This window comes from Diceros bicornis, chromosome 21 (genome assembly GCF_020826845.1).
Source record: "Diceros bicornis minor isolate mBicDic1 chromosome 21, mDicBic1.mat.cur, whole genome shotgun sequence".
In the NCBI taxonomy this organism is placed as follows: Eukaryota; Metazoa; Chordata; class Mammalia; order Perissodactyla; family Rhinocerotidae; genus Diceros; species Diceros bicornis.
Genome location: NC_080760.1, coordinates 10,940,451 through 10,960,584, shown reverse-complemented (window position 1 = coordinate 10,960,584; position 20,134 = coordinate 10,940,451). Strand labels below are relative to the sequence as shown.

The window sequence follows — 20,134 nt, the reverse complement described above, 5'->3', positions numbered from 1 at the left end:
TTCAGGGGTTGTTTTCCAACATAAATATGCACATAATAATGTCTGTTTAAAAGGGTTGTGTTAGGACAAAATAAAATAACACATATAAAGCTCTTAATAAAGCATCTAATAAATAGTACATCTATGGTTCTCAAATTTAACTACATATACATACACATACATACTATATATTTATCTATTTATATATTTTAAATATTTTTATATTTATATATATATATAACCTGGAGATCTTGTGAAAATGTTTATTCTGATTTAGTAGGTCTGGAGTGAAAACCAAGATTTTGCACTTCTAACAAGCTCCCATGTAACACTGTTCCTGCTGGTTCGTGCGTGACTGTGCTTTAGGTAGCAGTGCTGTAAATGACAGATAACTGTTGATCCTATCCCCCATGACAAAGTTAATTGATATAAGGAGCCAAATTTACATAAATAAAAACATTATTTTATGGGTTAATTTCTGCATGAGAAAATGTATGTATCAATGTGGTAGGCAGAATCACGGCCTTCCAAATGCATCCACGTCCTAATCCCCGGTACCATAAATATGGCAAGGGGGAATTAACATTGCAGATGGAATTAAGGTTGCTAATCAGCTGACCTTAAAATAAGGAGATTATCCTGGATTATCCAGTTGTGCCCAATGTAATTATAGGGGTCCCTTAAACACGGAAGATGAAGGCAAAAGATCAGAATCAGAGAGAGATTTGAAGAGGCCACACTGCTGGCTTTGAAGATGGAGGAAGGTGCCAGGAGCCAAGGAATGCAGGAAGCCTCTAGAAGCTGGAAAAGTCAAGAAAACAAATTGTCCCCTACAGCCTCCAAAAAGAATGCAGCCCTACTGACACCTCAATTTTAGCCCAGTAAGGCTCATTTCAGACTTCTGACTTCTAAAACTGTAGGATAACATATTTTTCTTGTTTTAAACCACTAAGCTCATGGTCATTTGTTACATCAGAAATAGGAAACTAATACAGTCAATATCACAAACTGACCACTGAAGAAATAGACACAAAACAGTATTACTTACAGAGAGCTGAGATCTTACATGCACAAAATAGACAGAAATGCCTCTATGGATATTTCCAGTTAAAAGTATTTTTATTATTATTGCCTTAATATTTAAGGTTAAGGGATTATTTTTGTAATAACAGCTAACTTTTATTAAATCTTATTATGTAGCAAGTACTAAATTAGACACTCTACATCAATGATCTCATCTAATTCTCACTACAATCACATGAAATATTTTTGGTATTTTACTATCAAGACAGCAGTAAACACAGCTCTAAAACTTTGCCTAAGGTCATGCAGATACACCTAGGTCTAACTCCAAAACCCATGTTTTTAACCAGCGTGCTCTATTATCAGACTGCTTGTGACAATTCACAGTTTATTTGGTAATGCAGAGCTAGGCAAGGTAAGAAACATAGTAATTAAAGGGCATTAAAGACTCCAATTTGGAAGAAATCTAAAAGATGATTTAGTCCAAATATCGATTACATAGAAAATATTTTTCAATATTTGAGCAACTAAATTTTATATAGTCTTTTCTTTTCCTCAAAGTACTTACTTTCTCTCATTTCACTGTAAATTCAGAATAGTTGTCCTTATTTTATGGTCTCTTTACAACTTACAAATGCCAAGAGTCTTTAACAATAACCTTGGTTACATAGTAATATAGCAATAAATTACAGTACATATTGATTAAGGCACAGAAAGTTAAATGTCTTACTCTAATATTTGCTGAGGTTTTCAGTAGTAAAGTTAGAATTGCTTTGGAAATGTAATCAGTAACTAGTGATCACTTCTGAGTCCCTTTCATTAGTAACATGAAAAGCACAAACACAGACAGAAATTATTACCTGTGGCAACATGACGTCCCATTCCAAATATGGCATAAATGATGGCAGGAAACAGAGACCCATATAAACCAAAGACTGGGTGCACAGATGAGAGAATAGCAAAGGCCAACCCTGAGAAGGAGACGGAGGCAATTACGATCATCTTATAACCCCAAGATACAGTCCATTACAAAGTAGAACAGAAATTGGTTTACTTAACACAAAAGAAACAACAATTTAATTATTCTACTTGCTCAATGAAAGCGTAGCATTATCGTCCTAAATAACATAAAATTCATTCCTTAGTTCATATTTATATTTCAATTCTAAAAACCATTATTTTTGGACTACTACTTTTCCCCTTGATTACAGAGATATCTACAAGAAAATGTTGGCTCAGAGCATCTTCCTGGTAAAAGTGATGACATCATAGAAAAAAATATCTCCACACACACTTAGAGAAGCATTTTCACATGTATCGTTTTATACGCACAACAGCATCTGTGAGATAGACAGAACTAGTAGCATTACCACTGACAGGTGAGAAGCCTGACACGAAGGTGACTAAGGTTGGGGAAAAAAAGACCCACATTCAAAGTTGCCTGGTTGGCTGGCTGGCCAGCCTGAGTGTGTATCACAGAGGCAGGGCCAATGTGTGAACCCGTGCACTTCCCATAACTGGACCCCAGCCTATATTCAGGTACAATTTTTTAGAGTGAAAAAAAAATCAACTTTATTTATTCAAAGAGTAAGTAAGGAGTAGCTCATAAATGTTCATTTTTATTCCTTATAGATACTACTGCCTACATAGTTTGTATGTTATATGCACACAGAAAATTTTCCTAGACATGTATAAATGACCACTAGTGGTTTAAACGTGACCAAAATATGCATGAGTATGATTTCATTAAAGTGATCTTGTTTGTGGCTGATCCTTGACGTTAAACAGTGTGTTAAGCTAGGTTCTGACAAATCTCTCAAGTCTATACAACTTAATGATAGGTGTTTGATTGGGCATAAAGGACTTTACAAGTCACAAAGAAACTTGAGGAAGGAGGTGCATTAGAATCTAAATTACCTAAATATGAGGCCAGTTCTTCTTTGTTTTTTTTTGCTGAAGAAAATTTGCCCTGAGCTAACAACATCTGTTGTCAATCTTCCTCTTTATTTTGCTTAAGGAAGATTAGCCCTGAGCTAACATCTGTGCCAGTCTTCCTCTATTTTGTATGTGAGTTGCTGCCACAGCATGGCTGACTAGTGGTGTAGGTCCGTGCCCAAGGATCCAAACCCATGGACCCTGGCCGCCAAAACGGAGTGCGTGGAACCTAACCACCAGGCCACAGGGCCACAGGCCAGTTCTTTATTCACACTAGGAAGCCTGGCAATCTGGTTCCAATATCAATACTTTCTACTGTTTTAAAGTTGTTTAATTTTATTTAAATAAGTAAATTCTAGTTGTACATCACATATCTTTTCAAGCAGTACAAGACATTTTGGCTATAACTGAAATACATGAAAGGTCTACCAATGACCATTCCCTTCTTTATTTTTAAAAACCCATCTGGGGCCAGCCCCGTGGCTTAGCGGTTAAGTGCGCGCACTCCACTACTGGCGGCCCGGGGTCCGGATCCCGGGCGCGCACCGACACACTGCTTCTCCGGCCATGCTGAGGCCGCGTTCCACATACAGCAACTAGAAGGATGTGTAACTATGACATACAACTATCTACTGGGGCTTTGGGGAAAAATGGGAGGAGGATTGGCAGTAGATGTTAGCTCAGAGCCGGTCTTCCTCAGCAAAAAGAGGAGGATTAGCATGGATGTTAGCTCAGGGCTGATCTTCCTCACAAAAAAAATAAGAACTAAAAACCCATCTGGGTTGCCTGTTTATGGGTAACTTATTCATAAAAGTCTGGTGAAAATAAATAAAAAGTGATTGTAGAAGACTCAGTGCAGAGGCTGTTGTAGAATTTCATACAAGCAGGATGAGAGACAGCAATCTGGTTGTTGGGAAGGGTGGTGTTGCAGCACAGGTCCTGAAGCCAGGTTAGCACTGGAAGGCTAGATATTCCCCCACCCCCACCAACAAGGACCTCCTGACATTTACAGTGTAAGCAACTTTGCAAAGAGTATTGTGTGCATTACATTAGTCATATGGAAAGCTAGAGAACAACTTTTTCTCAGCCATTTTCAGAATGAGTCACCTGATAAAAATTACCTATCAAAAGACAGAAATGCAGAGTGTTTCCAAGTAAGAAAAAATGTGGCCCACATTTCAGATCACTCAGATCTACTAAATCAATGATGGGGGGTAGGGAAATAGGCATGCCGCGTATTCAGCAAAAGCACCGTGGATGAATCATAGGGACACTCAACTCTGATGAACGTGGTAAATACTGACAGGATCGAGTTTGCTGGAGGAGACATCTGGCTACATCTCTACTCTACCTGCAACAGCAAATGTGAATACAAAGCTAGAAGCTGGATTCTCTCCTCTTGCCTGTGAACAGCTACCCCGTTTATCTGTTTGCTTTACTACAGTAATCCTCATCTCTCTCTCTCCATTTAACCCAAATAAAATCTATAAAAGAATTAGTTCAAAAACTGAATTTCTTTGAATCTCATATTCCTATCAAATTAAAATGGGAATAGTCATGGGGCCAGCCTGGTGGCATAGTGGTTAAGATCATGTGCTCTGCTTCAGCGGCCTGGGGTTCGCAGTTTCACATCCTGGGTGCAGACCTACACACCGCTCACCAAGCCACGCTGTGGTGGCACCCCATATACAAAATAGAGGAAGATGGGCACAGATGTTAGCTCAGGGCTAATCTTCCTCAGCAAAAAAGAGGAAGATTGGCAACAGATGTTAGCTCAGGACTGATCTTCCTCACACATACACACAAAAAGGGAATAGTCATGTAAAACACATTTAACTCAAATCTTTAATAGATCTCTAGACCTATAAATGCAAAATGTCACGTCGGTAGATTCTACAAGAACCACCTCAAAGACTAGAAATTTTGTAGACACCTCTTTTATCTAATACAACACTGGTACTGAGATTTCACTTTAAGCAAGTGTCCTTCACCCTCAGTGAGAAACTATTTCTATGCTAATATGGCAATGAACTACAGCCACAATAAAGGAGAACGGCCTAATTCACGATGCGCAGTGCTTTAAAACTTCAAGTACCCCTTCCATAAATAAGAACTACAAAACCCAAGCCTTCCTCCCACACAGACCTCCAAAAAGGAGAGGGGAGTGGATAAAGGTTTCTTTTTCTGATTCATTTATTATTCTGGTTCACAGGATAAGCTACATACATATTTTAATACACACATTCATACAAGCTAAAATATGTTAAATCCTCCAAAGATGCTGAAAATATTAATGAGTTAGAGTCACAAATTAGCAGAATTATCTACACTCTTCTCCATGTTTAATAAAACAGGGTATTCAATTCAATCCGAGCAGAATTACAACTCTCTATCATTTTGGGGAAAAAATTGCTGCAAATGCTAACAGATATTTGTATTACCTAATCTAACTGAGATAAGAGCAAAATCAGCACAACAAACAAAAGGATAAAAGAAAAAAAACAAAATGGGTATTAGGCCAAAGGAGGATGGGGATGAATGATAAAAAGAGAAAGGGAGAGCGAGATAGAAGGGGGGGAGTGGGAGAGGGAGGGCGGGAGAGGGAGAGAGAAGGAGAGAGAAAGGGAGAAGGGAGAGAGAGAGTAGGGGAGAGAGAGAGAGATAGAGAGACAGAGAGACACAGAGATTGATTGGAGGAGAAAACTTAAAACTTGAGATCTTTAGATGGTTGATTATTAAAGATCAAAAATCATGTATTGGTAATGCAAGTCTGATATATCCACAAAAAAAAACCGTCACTAGAAGACTTTGAAAGACGCAATTTTTAAGAAAACGTTTTTTTTTTTTATTGAAGTATAATTGACATACAATATCCTATTAGTTTCAGGTGAACATCATAGTGATTTGATATTTATATACATTATGAAAGGATCACCACAATAAGTCTAGTTTCCATCTGTCACCATACAAAGTTATGACAATATTATTCACTATATTCCTATGTTGTACATTACATCCCCATGACTTAGTTATAACTGGAAGTTTGTACTTCTTACTCCCCTTCACCTATTTCACTCACCACCCAAAACTGCCCCCCCCAACCACCAGTTTGTTTACTGTCTCTATTAAGTCTGTTTCTGTTTTGTTTGTTCATTCGTTTTGTTTTTCAGATTCCACATATAAGTGAAATCATACAGTATTTGTCTTCCTCTGTCTGACTTAAGGAAAATATGTTTCGTAGGTGTAGTAATGGTCATTATAGCAGAGAAGTAGAAGAGACTCCATATTCCCACAACAAAATCATCAGTAGTTTCAGGGCCTGTGAACACGACCCAACTTTCGAGGCGTCCTGAGTGTGAAGCTGGACACTTAGCACCAGCCCCCCGCCCTTCCACCCAGGCTGCAGTGAGAATGGCTTTCCTAGACACAGTGCCTGACCCCTGCTGAGGAAGACCACAAAAGCGGGTAAGTAGCTCAATCTTTGCTTCTGTTCCTAATATAATTTCTTGGCTGAAATCACTAGAAAGTGACTCCATCATGGCTGGTGAGAAAGAGAACTGTTTATCACAGAGAAGATGATGTTTTATATTTTAAGATAAAGATTTTTATTTATTTCAGCCCAGTTTTATGTGGATTTGCATGACAGCAATTATTCAGAAAACCAAAGAAACCTGGAAGTGCAAAAGGTAGTCTAGAAATTGAGTAATGTATCTGAGGTGGGGAATTGTGCTGGAATTACATATAGAGAGCCGCTCTGTTGGGGACTTTTATATTTTCTTGGTTTAGTGACCTCATCTTTATTGTGATTGTGAGGTCAGGCAGCTAAGACTCAGAAGCACTAGTTTTACTCCCTTCAGGCCTGAAGATAAGAACAACAGTATTTTATAGACTGAGGCTTTTGGTTATGGAGTTTCTAATACTACCCAGAAAACTACAGCTACCAGAAGTCAATGGGACAACTATTCCAGTAGAATTCACTGCCCTCAGAATATCAAGCCTGTTCATAAAACACCTTTGGGTTTTGTTATAGGTTGAATTGTGACCCCCCCCAAATTCATATGTTGAAGTCCTAACCCACAGTACCTCAGAATGTGACTTTATTTGGAAATAGGGTCGGTGAGGATGTAACTAGTCAAGATGAGGTTGATGGGGTTCAGGGCAGACTGACCAAAGATGTGCCACTCTGGTATGTGGATTATTTCGAGCTGAAGACAATAAAGGCTCAGAAGACTCTGAAAGAAACTTTGACCTCCCTCATCCCCCACTAACTGCCTAAAAGAATTTAAGATAGAAGGGGGGACAGGGGACAGGCCATCACCATAGATCACTCAGGGTATGGATAGACCAGGAGGGTCCTTGCTAAGCCCATTCTTATCAAAGCTCTGGAAACCAAGTAAAAGTAGAGGTTATCCTTTGTAAGAGACATTTACATTTGTAAGGGAAATCTCCATTTGTAAAGGTGTCTCCCTCTCTGTATCAGGAAGAAGGGGGGATGAATTTATCTCTAGAAACTCATCAGTGTGGAAGGCAAGGACTTAAATCTGCATAATAATATGTTTAATCTGCATATTAAACAAAACCTTATTCTTGTTTACTGTGCTTTTCTGGTACTCTCCCATAGCTGACTCCTCCCACCCCCATATCTTCCTTTGTCTTTAGCTGAAGATAGTATTTAAGATGAGAATCTCCGCCATTTTGTGGAGTTACCCAGTCTTTCCTGGGTCTCTCCCATGTATACATGTTATAAAGTTTTGTTTGATTTTCTCCTGTTATTCTGTCTTATGTCAGTTTAATTTGCAGCCCAGCCAGAGAGGACCCAGAGTGGGTAGAGGATAGTATTCCTCCCCTACAAGGACATCCTGGCATAGGGTGGGGTCCTAATCCAATAGGACTGTTGCCCTTATAGAAGAATGCCATGTGAAGAGACAGACAAGCACACAGGGAGAACGTCATGTGAAGATGAAGTCAGGGTAATGCTTCTAATGCCAAGGAACACCAAAGATGCCAGAAAACCACCAGAAGCTAGGGGAGAGGCATTCTCCCACACAGCTCTCAGAAGGAATCAACTCTGCTGATACCTTTTCAGACTTCTAGCCTCCAGAACTATGAGACAATAAATTTCTGTAGTTTAGGTCACCCAGTTTGTGATACTCTGTTACGGCAGCTCTAGCAAACATACCAGTGCCAATTTTGGGAGGAGGACAGAAAGTCAGAGGTCATTTGATGCTGGGGAGTTCAACCTCACATTCTGAACAGGATGAAAATACTTGTCCTTAATAAATATTAAATAATATTACAACCTTTGTACTAATTCATAATCCCTAAAGCTATATAATATCATTTAAATTTGGTATTTTGAGTCATCAAAAATAGCATCCAAGCAATTTTAGTTCCTAAATAATGTGTCTAGAGATTAAGTTGCTAAATGTAAGAAATAGTCTTTTGAAGACTCCTTACTCAAAATTCAGATGTAAAAGTGTAAGCCCCATCCAATATATATTACACGTGGTACCGTCTCTAGAAATTGTGTTTGCAGGAGTCTCAAGGGAAATATTCTCAGGACTCAGCTTCTATAACTTGAAGGAAATGGAGCCTATTGAATGTCTAAAGCAGATGTGAGTAAAGATGGGTCAACCACATTTGGAACTGTGATCAATCTTTTAAAGCTCTGTAGAACTGAGTTTCCACAGGAAGAGATACAATTTAATTGTCTCATTAGTGTCTCCAATTTCTAGTACACAAGAAAGAAAATATTTGCAAAAATATCAAAAAAGGCTGAACCCAGGCTCTTCTCCCAGCCTGCATCTAAACAGAGCTGCTGCTAGAATCTTTCAGTACCCTCGTGCAAATTAGAAAAAGGGGCTCCCTCCTGGAGGATCTACCCACCTTATCTGTGACCAGTGACTGAGGAACTGTTATTCAGAGAATCATTGATAGTTTTCCACTACCTTCTGCAAAAATGGGAAGCTTTTAGTTTGGCCAATTAAAAAAAAACTATACATATATATATATTCATTTCTCAAAATCATGTGAAAGCAGTATTCAAATTTTTTTAAGTTGCCAAACAGAAACCAAACAATTCATTTCAGTTCTAAATGTTGGGCTCACAGATAAATTACTGCATTTGGCTATGGCGAAAGAGGAACTCTCAGATTTGAGACATTTATTTTAAAACCAAAACTGAGATTCTTAACCCAATAAGTCACACCACTTAATAAATCATAGTATTATCCAAATAACACCTCCTCAGTAAAGATACTTCATATGAGTAAAAGTTAGCCAATGACAAAAGCTTAATTATTTCTTATACCTGCCTGGGGGTCGGGAGTAGAGGTGGCAGAGAGACGTCTTGAACATTGAGCACCAGAGGGACTTCTGTATGCATTGCAGAACTCATTTTGAGCCTAGAATTGCTAAAGATAGAGGCTCTTAGGGGGGCCGGCCCCGTGGCTTAGCGGTTGGGTGCGCGCGCTCTGCTGCTGGCGGCCCGGATTCGGATCCCGGGTGTGCACTGACGCACCGCTTGTCTGGCCATGCTGAGGTGGTGTCCCACATACAGCAACTAGAAGGATGTGCAACTATATATGACATACAACTATCTACTGGGGCTTTGGGGGGAAAAAAAAGTAGGAGGATTGGCAATAGATGTTAGCTCAGGGCCCGTCTTCCTCAGCAAAAAGAGAAGGATTAGCATGGATGTTAGCTCAGGGCTGATCTTCCTCACACACACACACAAAAAAGAAGCTCTTAAAAGTCCTCATTCCAACGAATAAGGGCTCAGTAACAATAATTCCATGAGAGAAAGAGAAAGAGTTTGGAATTTGGAAAAAATACTGACAATAAGACCCAAAGAAAGGAAATAAAAGGAGAGGAAATAAAGAAAGGAAATAAAAGATTCAATCCTGTGCTGCGTTCCTTAATCACTGACTTAAGGTTCTTACGAGTGGCCTTTTCAATGAGAATGAAAGGCCAGCTTATGAGCAAAGGAAGCGAAGGCCAGGTGAACCTGAGGCACTTTCTAGGTGAACAAGTAGAAAACAGGGATTGCTATCTAAGGAAATATGAAGGTGTTGGGCAATTCTCTCCTCCCTTCCCTTGCAGAACTTCCATTGTCTCCCCCCTCCCATCTCTCTCTCTCCCTCCGTCTCTTCCCTCCTGACCTTCTCTGTCTCTCTTTCTCTAATTTTAAGCAAATCTCATATTTTCTCTGATTCAAAAGGAGGTAGTGGAAATAGCTGGAATCTCTTAACATTGGGACAGTAGGAAGATAAGAATCTTTAGTTTCTACAAATGGCCTATCAGCCACACATTTCATTTCCTCTTCAAATGAAGAGTCATTTGTCCCAGGAATAGAGGCAAAATTGGTACATTTATAAATCTAATAATGAAAACTAGTTTCGGATATCTGGGCACACATGCACATACAAATACAAAGTCAGAACTCACACACCATGTGGAACATTTCTGGGCAGGTGACTGTCAGGCTGAACAAAGGGGATTCTGTACGTCATACAAAACACTGACTTTTAGCTCCTTGGAAGAAGCAAAGCCGAGACATATCCTCACTCATACGTGGATTCTATTTGGAAAAACCCTGGGTCCTTAGAAATCCAAGTTGATTAGTTACTACTGATTTCTACACATTGCTGAGAATATTCACTTCTCAATCCTAGGTGGGGTGTACAATCTTCATAGGATAAACAAAGTGGACAAGTGCTCCAAATTGATCAAAGCCATCCACCACAGCCTCAGGCTAACAATTTTTCCTGAATCAGATCGCACCAATAAACATATACAAATGTAAAACTTCAGAGCCTCAGTGTTTCTGTTCCTCCTCTGCTCCCATAGGATGAAATCCCTGTCTATAACATGGGAGCAATGTCACCCACCTGCCACTGGTTGAACAGGTCATCAGCTCCTGTAGCAAAACATTTGCTGTGTTTTAGCCTCTCAACTCCATTGTCCCTTCTTTTGGCACCAGCACCCCCAATTCCTCCAGGAAGTCTCTCCTTCCACCTAAAGTACATGGGCTGAGAATAGAGGAGTTGACCCCTACTCCAAACTCTAGGTGTAGACACATGGCTCAGTATGGACACAAGGCTCAACCTGGCCGATTGGAAATTTGCATTCCCTTCACCTAAGCATCCCTTAGAGAAGAGCACAGGATGCATACATGTTTAATGAAATTCCATTACACTTATATTGAAATTGTTAGATGAATACATAATTACATGAGTCTATACCTAATACTGTATTAAAATACCTTATGTAGTGATTAAATATCAAAATGACCTGAATGCCCAACAATATGGAGATGGTTAGGTAAATGTTGGTACAAGGGTACTATGGTATATTATGCAGCTGCTAAAGAGAATGAACTAAAACCATATCCATTAATCTGGAGACAAGTTCCATTATATAGTGTTAGATGTGACAAACAAGTTGTAGGCTTATATTTTCTATATGATACTTTACATAAAATTCCAAGAAGGAGGCTACTGGTGTTTTTTACACATCTTTGAAACTTTTTTCAGCTTGTACAAAGAGTTCATAAAATCTATACAATTTATAGGTTTTTGATAGAGACTTTTTAAAGCAATCTGAATGTTATAGAAACCACTAGGAGATTTTTTTCTAATGGAAGCAAGGTGACGAGGTTTCCTTTTTAAGTGATCACTACAACAGTTATATGGAAGACACACAAGATTGGCAGGAAGAAGAACAATTAGGAAGCTACTACGGATATTCAGGTAGTGGCAGTAGAGAAAAAGACAGCATTTCCCAAGGAAATACAGTTCCATCATATATAAAGAAGTGTCAGACACACACACACACATTTAAAAAACAAATCAGTTCCATGGCCCGTGGCTTTAGCACAGAACACTTTCTTCCTGGAACATGTCATAGGGCCAAAGGCAACTGACTGGATGTGAGTGAAATGGCAGGAACCCCATAAAAGACAGCTAACATCCTGGATTAGGTCACCCAAAGAGACTGGTTAGATCAGAGTAAGATAAGCAGAATGCTGAAGGCCTGGGCAACACCCACATTCACGCAGTGAGGGAACTGCCGACGCATGGGAAAATGACTGAGAGAAAAGGGTACGAAGCAGCTGCACCAAGAGGCTGTGGCAATTCCACAGAAACGGCGCTCACGACAAGGAACAGAAATGTCCTTGGATAACAGAGGGGCCACTGGCGACCTCAGGAAGAGCACTTCTTGGGGAACAGAGGGTGTAGGAGCCAACTGGGAGCAGGTGAATGAATGGATTTGAGTGCAGGGAGAAGCAGCAGGAGACAGGAACTGATCTTTGAAAAACCTTGTTTGCGGAGAGAAGAGAGAGAAAGCAGTGGTGCCAAATGGGGACGTGGGATCAAGAAAAGTGAGTTTATTTATTTTCTTATTAGTTTCCAGATAGGACAAACTTCAGCACTGGGGTAGATTCAGGTTTTCTGAGTCCTAAATCTCATACATTTTTGGAGGCTTCCTAGAACAAAGATAAAATTACAACATAAAATTAGTTACAAAGGCAAATATTTATTTAGAATAAGAAATCACACCAAATTATAAATTTTAAAAAGCTAACAAATTCTATGATCAAATGTGAAGAAAAAATAACATAATATTTTTATTAACTGCCTGATATACCTTTATATCTATATATAACTGTATATACAATTATATATATTATATATATATGTATATAACATATATATATAATTTTTCCCCTTATACTTTTAGGCTGTATATTCTTTGGATACTTCTTCATATCACAATGATTTTTTAAGATATTCCATTGAGAGAAGAATAGAAAGATAATTTTGGATTTCCTCTTGCATATCAGACATTTCTAATACACATTTCAGGTGTGGTTGGCCTGGCCTGTCTCTGGTAGCTCTGCTGGGGCTTTCTGACTCCATGCCATTCAATCTGACAGCGCCTCTTTCTCTCATATCCTAGGATTCCTCTGGTGACACCTGCTCTGGGATTCCGTCAATGCCCCAACTCACTCATGCCAACTCAGAGGAGCACTCGAGGGTGAGCCTTTGACCAATGAGAGAATGAGCTAGTGAATACGTGTTCCCCCTTTTCTCCCCACTGAAAGATGGTCTGGAGGTGCAGTTGATACCTTCTTGGGGGCACGGCCCCAATGACAGAGCCATCTGCCCCCCCTTAGGGGTAGCCGGCTTCCTCCCTGTCCCTCCCTCCCGCCCTCTGGGCTTGCACTCTCTAATGATAAAGCAGCACATAAGCCTTCTGACTCAGGCTGTAATTTCTAGAGATTCAGACTCAGGTAGTATTGTTTATTTGTTTGTTTTTTAATATTGATGTTAGAAATTTTTATTTTAGCTTTATAACTAGTTAATAATATATTAAATTCAAATTGTCAAATATTTATTAAGATTCTTGATAGCTATAAGATCTCAAGGCATTTCAAATTTTCTTGTGCAGAAACTTAAATATTATTTGAGAATTGCAGACATTAATTAACGAGTTTCTTGACAATGTCCTTGTTATGGTACCATTTGATGCATTTTATTTAATCCCAGTCAGTGTCAACCTTTTGTGGCAACTTCCTCTTAGCCAGATCACAAAAATATCTGCAACCACTCCAATGCCACCCGACATTAGAAATATGACTCAAGGGAAGTTGATTAGGAAGATAGAGTGTTCTTAATCAACGTTTGTTAAAATATCTTTGGAAATTTTACAAAAATATATGACCTTGTAGACAACTGGCCTTGGAAGGGCACATGCAAATGGAGACGCACTACTGAACAGGACAGATATTGGGCATGTAAATACGAGCATGATGTGTTTTATACACGGATTATCAGGGCAGGGGGAGAAGATTAGCCTCTACTTGAGAGGGGTGTTCAGAAGATAATGCCCTTGAGTGGGAGAACCAGCATTTAAGAAAGACACACAGACAGACAGAATGTCTCGTGAACATTTCGAAAGTGTCCCGTCTGTTTCCTGAGGAAGAGAGGTCCCTGAGGGAGCACTGGTAAAGGCTGGCTGTGAGGCTCTCACTGGAAGTGCAAGCCAGGGAGGAGGGCATATACTCCCAGTGATAGAGGAAGAGAAGGGGAGGAAAGATGATTGAGAAAGGGCCAGATTTCGTGTGGTGGCCAAGGATGACAGGAACCAGAGGCATGTGTGCAGGTATAAACTCAAATATACGTGACACATGCATTTTTTTGTTTCTTCTTACCAAATTTACTTCAGACCCTGAGACCCCCTGAGTAGGAAGAGAAAGAGACTGCAACAGTGGCCCCTGGTTTTCCCAGTCTTGAAGTAGATCAATTTGAAGGACTTTCTCCTTGTCTTTCCATCTTTTAATATTTTAAATAAATGAGATGTTACTTAACTATATTCACAATTGTAACTTTCAGAAGAAAAAAAAGAAGTAATCCCTTAGCTTTAGTGACAGAATTATATAAGGGAATATCAAACCATGCATGTGAAATGATATCACTTTTCAGACTGTGATGGTTTACATTATTTCAGAAATGGATTACATACAGACATCACGCTCTGCCATGGTTAATTTACTACTTAAACATAATCCAGCTACTTCCAGAGAGGATTCGTCAGCTCTTTAGCTTCAAGTAGCTAAGTGTGCAATAGCAAACACCAAGGCCCACATGAAAATAAGGAAATACTGAGCAGAGGAAAGGCACACACCACGAGTCTCTGACTCTGAACAAAGCTGCAGAGCCCTTCCTGTGCAGCCCGGCACAGAGAGCTGCATTCGGGCGGCCACTCCCTTCTTACACGATGCAGCCTTAGAGGAGGAGGTAGCTTGGCCACATCAGATCATACCAAAGCAATAATGGTGCTTCTCTCCGCACAGTGCCATCCTCCAGCAACACCTCCAAACACTTGACACACAATAAGCTCAATGAGAATGATCATGGACCCATGGGGCACAAATAGTCGTTAAAGTGTGCTTTTACCCAGTCATGGATATAAGTGCTGGCTCATGTGCCCAGAGACCCAAATAGAATGATGCAATGAGCCTGAAATGCTAATTAGGTTATTTGGCATCTCTTTCTGTTCCTTTTTGGATTTGTTTGTTTTTATTTCTGTTTCAGTTTTTTAACTGGGTAGGCAGAGGATGAAAGGGAAGTGGGAGAGGCACAGGATGTGTGCACATTCATGCATACACTACCTGCAGATGTTAAATGACATCTGTCTAGCAACTGATATCAGTAAGAGCTAGAAGTAAGACTTGAAGTACCCATGCTGGCAAATTTGGGAGGGTGCCCCTAACATTTTGTAAGATGCCTAGACTTTCTCTAACTTAAGCGTTTTGGAAGATTTCTTACAAAACTGATCTTCTCCATCTTCTTATCTTTCTCTTACCTCCAAATAGCCGAGCTAAAACTTAGAAGTGGAAAAACATCTGCCTAGAATTGAGCACGTGCTAGGCACTTGAGATACATCAAATAACAGCCCAGATAAAAATCCCCACCTTTGTAAAGTTTACATTCTTGTGGGAAATAGAAGATGATAACAATAATAGCATTAAAATAACCGCATTTATTGAACATTTATTTTGTACTAGATTCTACCCTGAACACTTTATTTCCTACCATTTACTCCCCAAAGCAACCCTATGTACTAGGAATTACTATCCCCATTGTACGTAGGGGAAGAGTTCATCTTAGAGCAGGTAGAGAACTTGTCCAAGTGATGTATCTGGAATTCAAAACTGAGTCTTTCTGACTGTTATTCTACAAGTACTTATAAAGCTCTTACTATGTACCTAAATCCACACGAAATTTCATGAGAGATATAAAGAACATGAGATATGAACTATAGGGTGCTTGCCTGAAACAAACATTATCCAACATTAAACAATTATAAGTGCAGTTTAGAGAACAATCAGTGTAGTCAAAGTTTAGAAAAGACAGAGAAATTATGGAAGCCATAGTCACAGAAAATTTTATTGGAAGATTGTAACTGAAGTAGGGGTTGAAGGATGGACACCATTTTTACAAGTTTTTTCCGCAAGTTGCCCACATTCTTGAAGAGTTGTGAAGCATTTTGTTCTGGTACATCTGATTTTATCATTAAGAATATTTTCTAGGGCTCTCTTGTTTAATGTCACATTTTTGGTTTCTAAGCATTATTCCTTTTGTCCTGAGAACTCTATGTTTCATATATACATTTTACCCTGTCAACCACACCTTTCTTAAAGCTCCTATCCATTTGCTCCCAGAGCACCATGATGTTCATAGACTACGTCTTGTCATTCCCCTTTGCTAGCTCCTCAGCCATTTAAATGTCAATGTTCCCCAAGATTCCCTCCATTATGATTCCTCTTTTTATTCTACAGATTAACCATGAATTATTCCATCCAATCCCATATATATACATATATGTGTATATATATAGTGGTTATCATCATGGGATTGGACGTATGAGAGAGAGAGAGAGAGATTCTAAGATAAGACATATCTAAGACAAAGATATATATAAGATAATCTAAGATAAGATATATATATATATCTTAATGATATCTCTCTTAAACTCCAGACTCAAATGGACATCAACTAGAGATCCCACAGGCATTCACATAACAAATCCAAAATGGAAATTGTTTGTTTTGGTCCCTTTCACCACCAATCCCTCCATAATGACAAAACAACATGCATTAAAAAACAAGACAAATACTGGTGTTCCTTGTTTATATATGGCCTATCTCAGAAAATGGCATCATCCCGCATCCAGTCATCCAATTTAGAAACCTAGAAGTTATCAAATGTCTCTCTTTTTCACCCTCACAACACAGAGCACGCTGACAAGTATTTAAACAAACTGTGTTCTTTTATTCTTTTTATCATTGCATGTATTTTTCTTCTGTCTATAGTGTCCTTCATCTGTGGACTACCTGGGAAACTTATTTAGCATTCAAGATCCAGTTACAGTATAATTTCTTCTTGAAATCTTCCCTGACTACCAATCTCATCCCCACTCCAGGAAGAGCTGATCATGTTATCGATGCTGTTACTGTACCTTGTATATTCTTCATTTGTACTACCTACCATAATTATTATAATTATCTGCTTTTGTGTCCAGGTCTCCAATTAGATTGTGAGATCTATTGCTAAGGAAGATAATAAGAATTATTTCCATTTATAAGTAAACCATTATGTGTCAAGCAAAGTACTGGGATCTCTCTCATGGGGCTCCGCCAAACACAGAAAGGGTCAGCAATGGAATGATACATTTGCCCAGAGTAACGAAGAGTATAAGGGGAGAAAGGGAAGGTCAAAGGCAAAGAAAGGTCTTGATTATCAGGTGGATGGAAGCATAAGCAAGGTCTAGTAGTCAAGAAGATTGTAAAGAGGCCAGGAAATGAAGTTAATAAGCAGTTCATTGCAGAGGCCAGTACCAACCCAAGGGTGTTGCAGTCCAGTTTTTTAGGAGATGCTGACCACATATGGCAGAGCATGGCTGGGAGCTTCAAGGCTTCTCATAGGTCCTGACGTTCTTTCCCCTTCAACACTCTAGCTGAGTAAAGTTGAACAGGAATTGCTCCATGGCATATTTCAGTGTATTCCTGAGGACTAACTTTCCATAACACTCCTTTAGACCACACCCTAGGCCTGGGAGCAGCAGAGGACAAGAACTTTCCTCCCCACTTTAGGTTAATTGCTGGCTAATACCTTCTTCCTTTACTTCTCACTGCCAGCCAGATGCATCTTTTCACTGCCTTCCATGGGCTCACGACCACCCACCAAAATTTGAGGCCTGTTCATACTCTGGGTAGAAAATGAGACAAGGCTCTGAGATCTATCCATGCTGCTGACTTCCTAGACTGTAACTCAAACCCTTTTCACCCAGAATCTTGGACTTAGGTTCTAATCCTGAGTTGCTCCTACACTTTGCCTGCTCCCTCACTTTATTCCCCAGTTTTACCTTTTGTGTCCTGGTCCCACTGGTTGACTCCCAGGTGCTAAACTTGACACTTACCAGGCTGAGTGTGTATGTCTTAGCTAACCTCCCAGGACCTGACCTCAGTCCTACCTTCTCAAATGTCTTGATTCTATCCACCTCTCTCCAATTATAGTGCTACAATCTCAGCTCAAGCAGCAGAGCAGAAGTTCTCAGACTCCTTCTCTCCACCGTCTTCCACCTCCCTTACCCAAGAGGAAGGCTGCTAATTAGACAGGTCAAAGTTGAACACTAAAGACAAAACATGTCTCTTTTTCTTTTTTTTTAAATTATTTTATTGAGGTCATAATAGTTTAGTACATTGTGAAATTTTGGTTGTACATTAGTATTTGTCAGTCACCATATATATGTGTCCCTTTACCCCTTATGCCCACCCCTCAACCTCCTTCCCCTCTAGTAACCACTAATCTAGTTTCTTGATGGGAACAGGCCATGACCACATGTGTATGTTTTTCTCTCTTCTACTATGTCTTCCTCGACGGTACTGGATGTGATAAAAAGACAAGGGCCTGCCTCAAAGTAAGCTCTAATATGTCTCTCTTTTTCTCTTTCCACAAGCACATCTAAACCTTAGCTTTACAAGAAAGAAAGAAGCACCTCTTCTATCTCGGGTCTAAATTGTTTTTCTTCACTCCAGCTTTGCTAGAGCTATGCTTTCCACACTAACTCAGCTAATAAAGTGGAACATTGGTTGCCATTTCCTAAACGTTACCTGTGTATATAGTTCCCTTGAGAGCCTCTCCGGAGGAAGAGTGATTAGCAGGACTCGATTTCTTAAAATGCCATTTCATATAATACCATATGTCTGTAGCTAATCAAGTCTTGCCAGCTTTTTGACTGCCACTTTGTTCTCTATACTGATCTAATTTTTACCACCAAATGTTCATCTCATGTTATGTCATATAGATGGGACTGTCCTACTCTTCATGTTTCCAAATAAAAACACAGAATTCTTTGGCAGATCCCTAGGTTATACAACCTTCTCAAGGCAGAAAGTGGCTGAAACTAATGTTCTACAAACTTTCATTAAGAAAATGTTCCCACCCTTATGTACCCACACTGGAACGATATCTTCAAGGCTGAAATAACAAGATCATATTCTCATATAGTTTTGCACAAATTTCTGAGGCAGGAAAAAATAATAAGCCCCTTGTGGGCTGAATTGTTGTCCTATACTTCTCTTTCCAAGAACATAGCAAAAGACTGTGTATTCTTTCAAGTATTTTTTAAATAGAAATGAATAAAGGCTCTAGGAGGACAAATTAGTATTCTTAAAAACAAAATAATTAGTTGGTAGTAAGCACTTCCAAGAATTACACATAAGAAATCAAACCCAAACTGTGTGGGTAATGATGAAAAATATTTTCCTCTGGTAACTGGTTTGTGGTAGTCTTAGCATTATTAGCAAACCACACTTTAATCAGCTGTCTGGTTCACAGCATGAGTGGGCTCAGGGTTAAGTGATACTACAAGGGGGTCTCCCAGGGTAAATTTACGTATATTCAAGAACCACAACTGATGAAAACAAAGTTCCTATATACATACTTTCCCTTGATTCACTGACAAGTATCGTTAATCAAAGATTATTGGTTCTAATCACGAGAGGGGTTAACGCAAATTGCACCATGCTTTCATCCTGCAGCTTGTTATACAGCTGAGATCTCATAGGAGTAAAAATAAAGAATTGCCGTGATCAAGAAGCTTCATGATCAATAGACCTACGAGCTTAGATATTAGAACAGTAAGAGACTGAAAGTTTCCATGGGGAGAGTAGCTACCAAAAGGAGAGTGGGCACAGGAGAGCTCCATTCTGTTACCTTAATTATGACTTTTCCCTGTCGACAAACATTTGAGTACCTTACTCTGCACCAAATACTTTGATAGAAGCTAAAAGGGTTTCCTAGGACTCAGGACATTCATTGCTAAAACCAGGATGGTTGGTCACCCTAAACTGTCCTCAAGGAACTTATAGCTTACGAGAAAAATCAAAAACAAATGTGATAGATTTAGTTAAGTGGATAAGTGAGGGTACTATGGGAAAACAAACAAAATAGAGGTATCAAGCACTTTCTGAAAGCCTGTAGTTTTCCTTTTACTTCATTTTTCTTCATTAGTTGAGGAAGCTGAGGCCCACAACTTTAAATGACTTGCCCTAAGTTCCCCAGAGATTCTGTTTAATTGGTTTAGGGTTTGGGCATGGGTATTTTTTTAAGTGCCAAAAGAGATTCTA

At 39.3% G+C, this 20,134-nt stretch overlaps 1 protein-coding gene across 4 annotated transcripts in view; it reads right to left on the bottom strand.

The window, feature by feature from the left end:
- SLC26A7 (solute carrier family 26 member 7) overlaps nt 1–20,134 on the bottom strand; it is a 255,412-nt gene that overhangs the window by 92,383 nt on the left and 142,895 nt on the right. For 3 of the 4 annotated variants that reach the window (XM_058564573.1, XM_058564571.1, XM_058564575.1), the window contains exon 3: nt 1,863–1,973. The exons of the other annotated variant lie outside the window; for it this stretch is intronic. In XM_058564573.1, the coding sequence (XP_058420556.1) occupies nt 1,863–1,973 (111 nt within the window). The remainder of the gene's footprint in view (nt 1–1,862; nt 1,974–20,134) is intronic. 4 annotated transcript variants of the gene reach the window in all.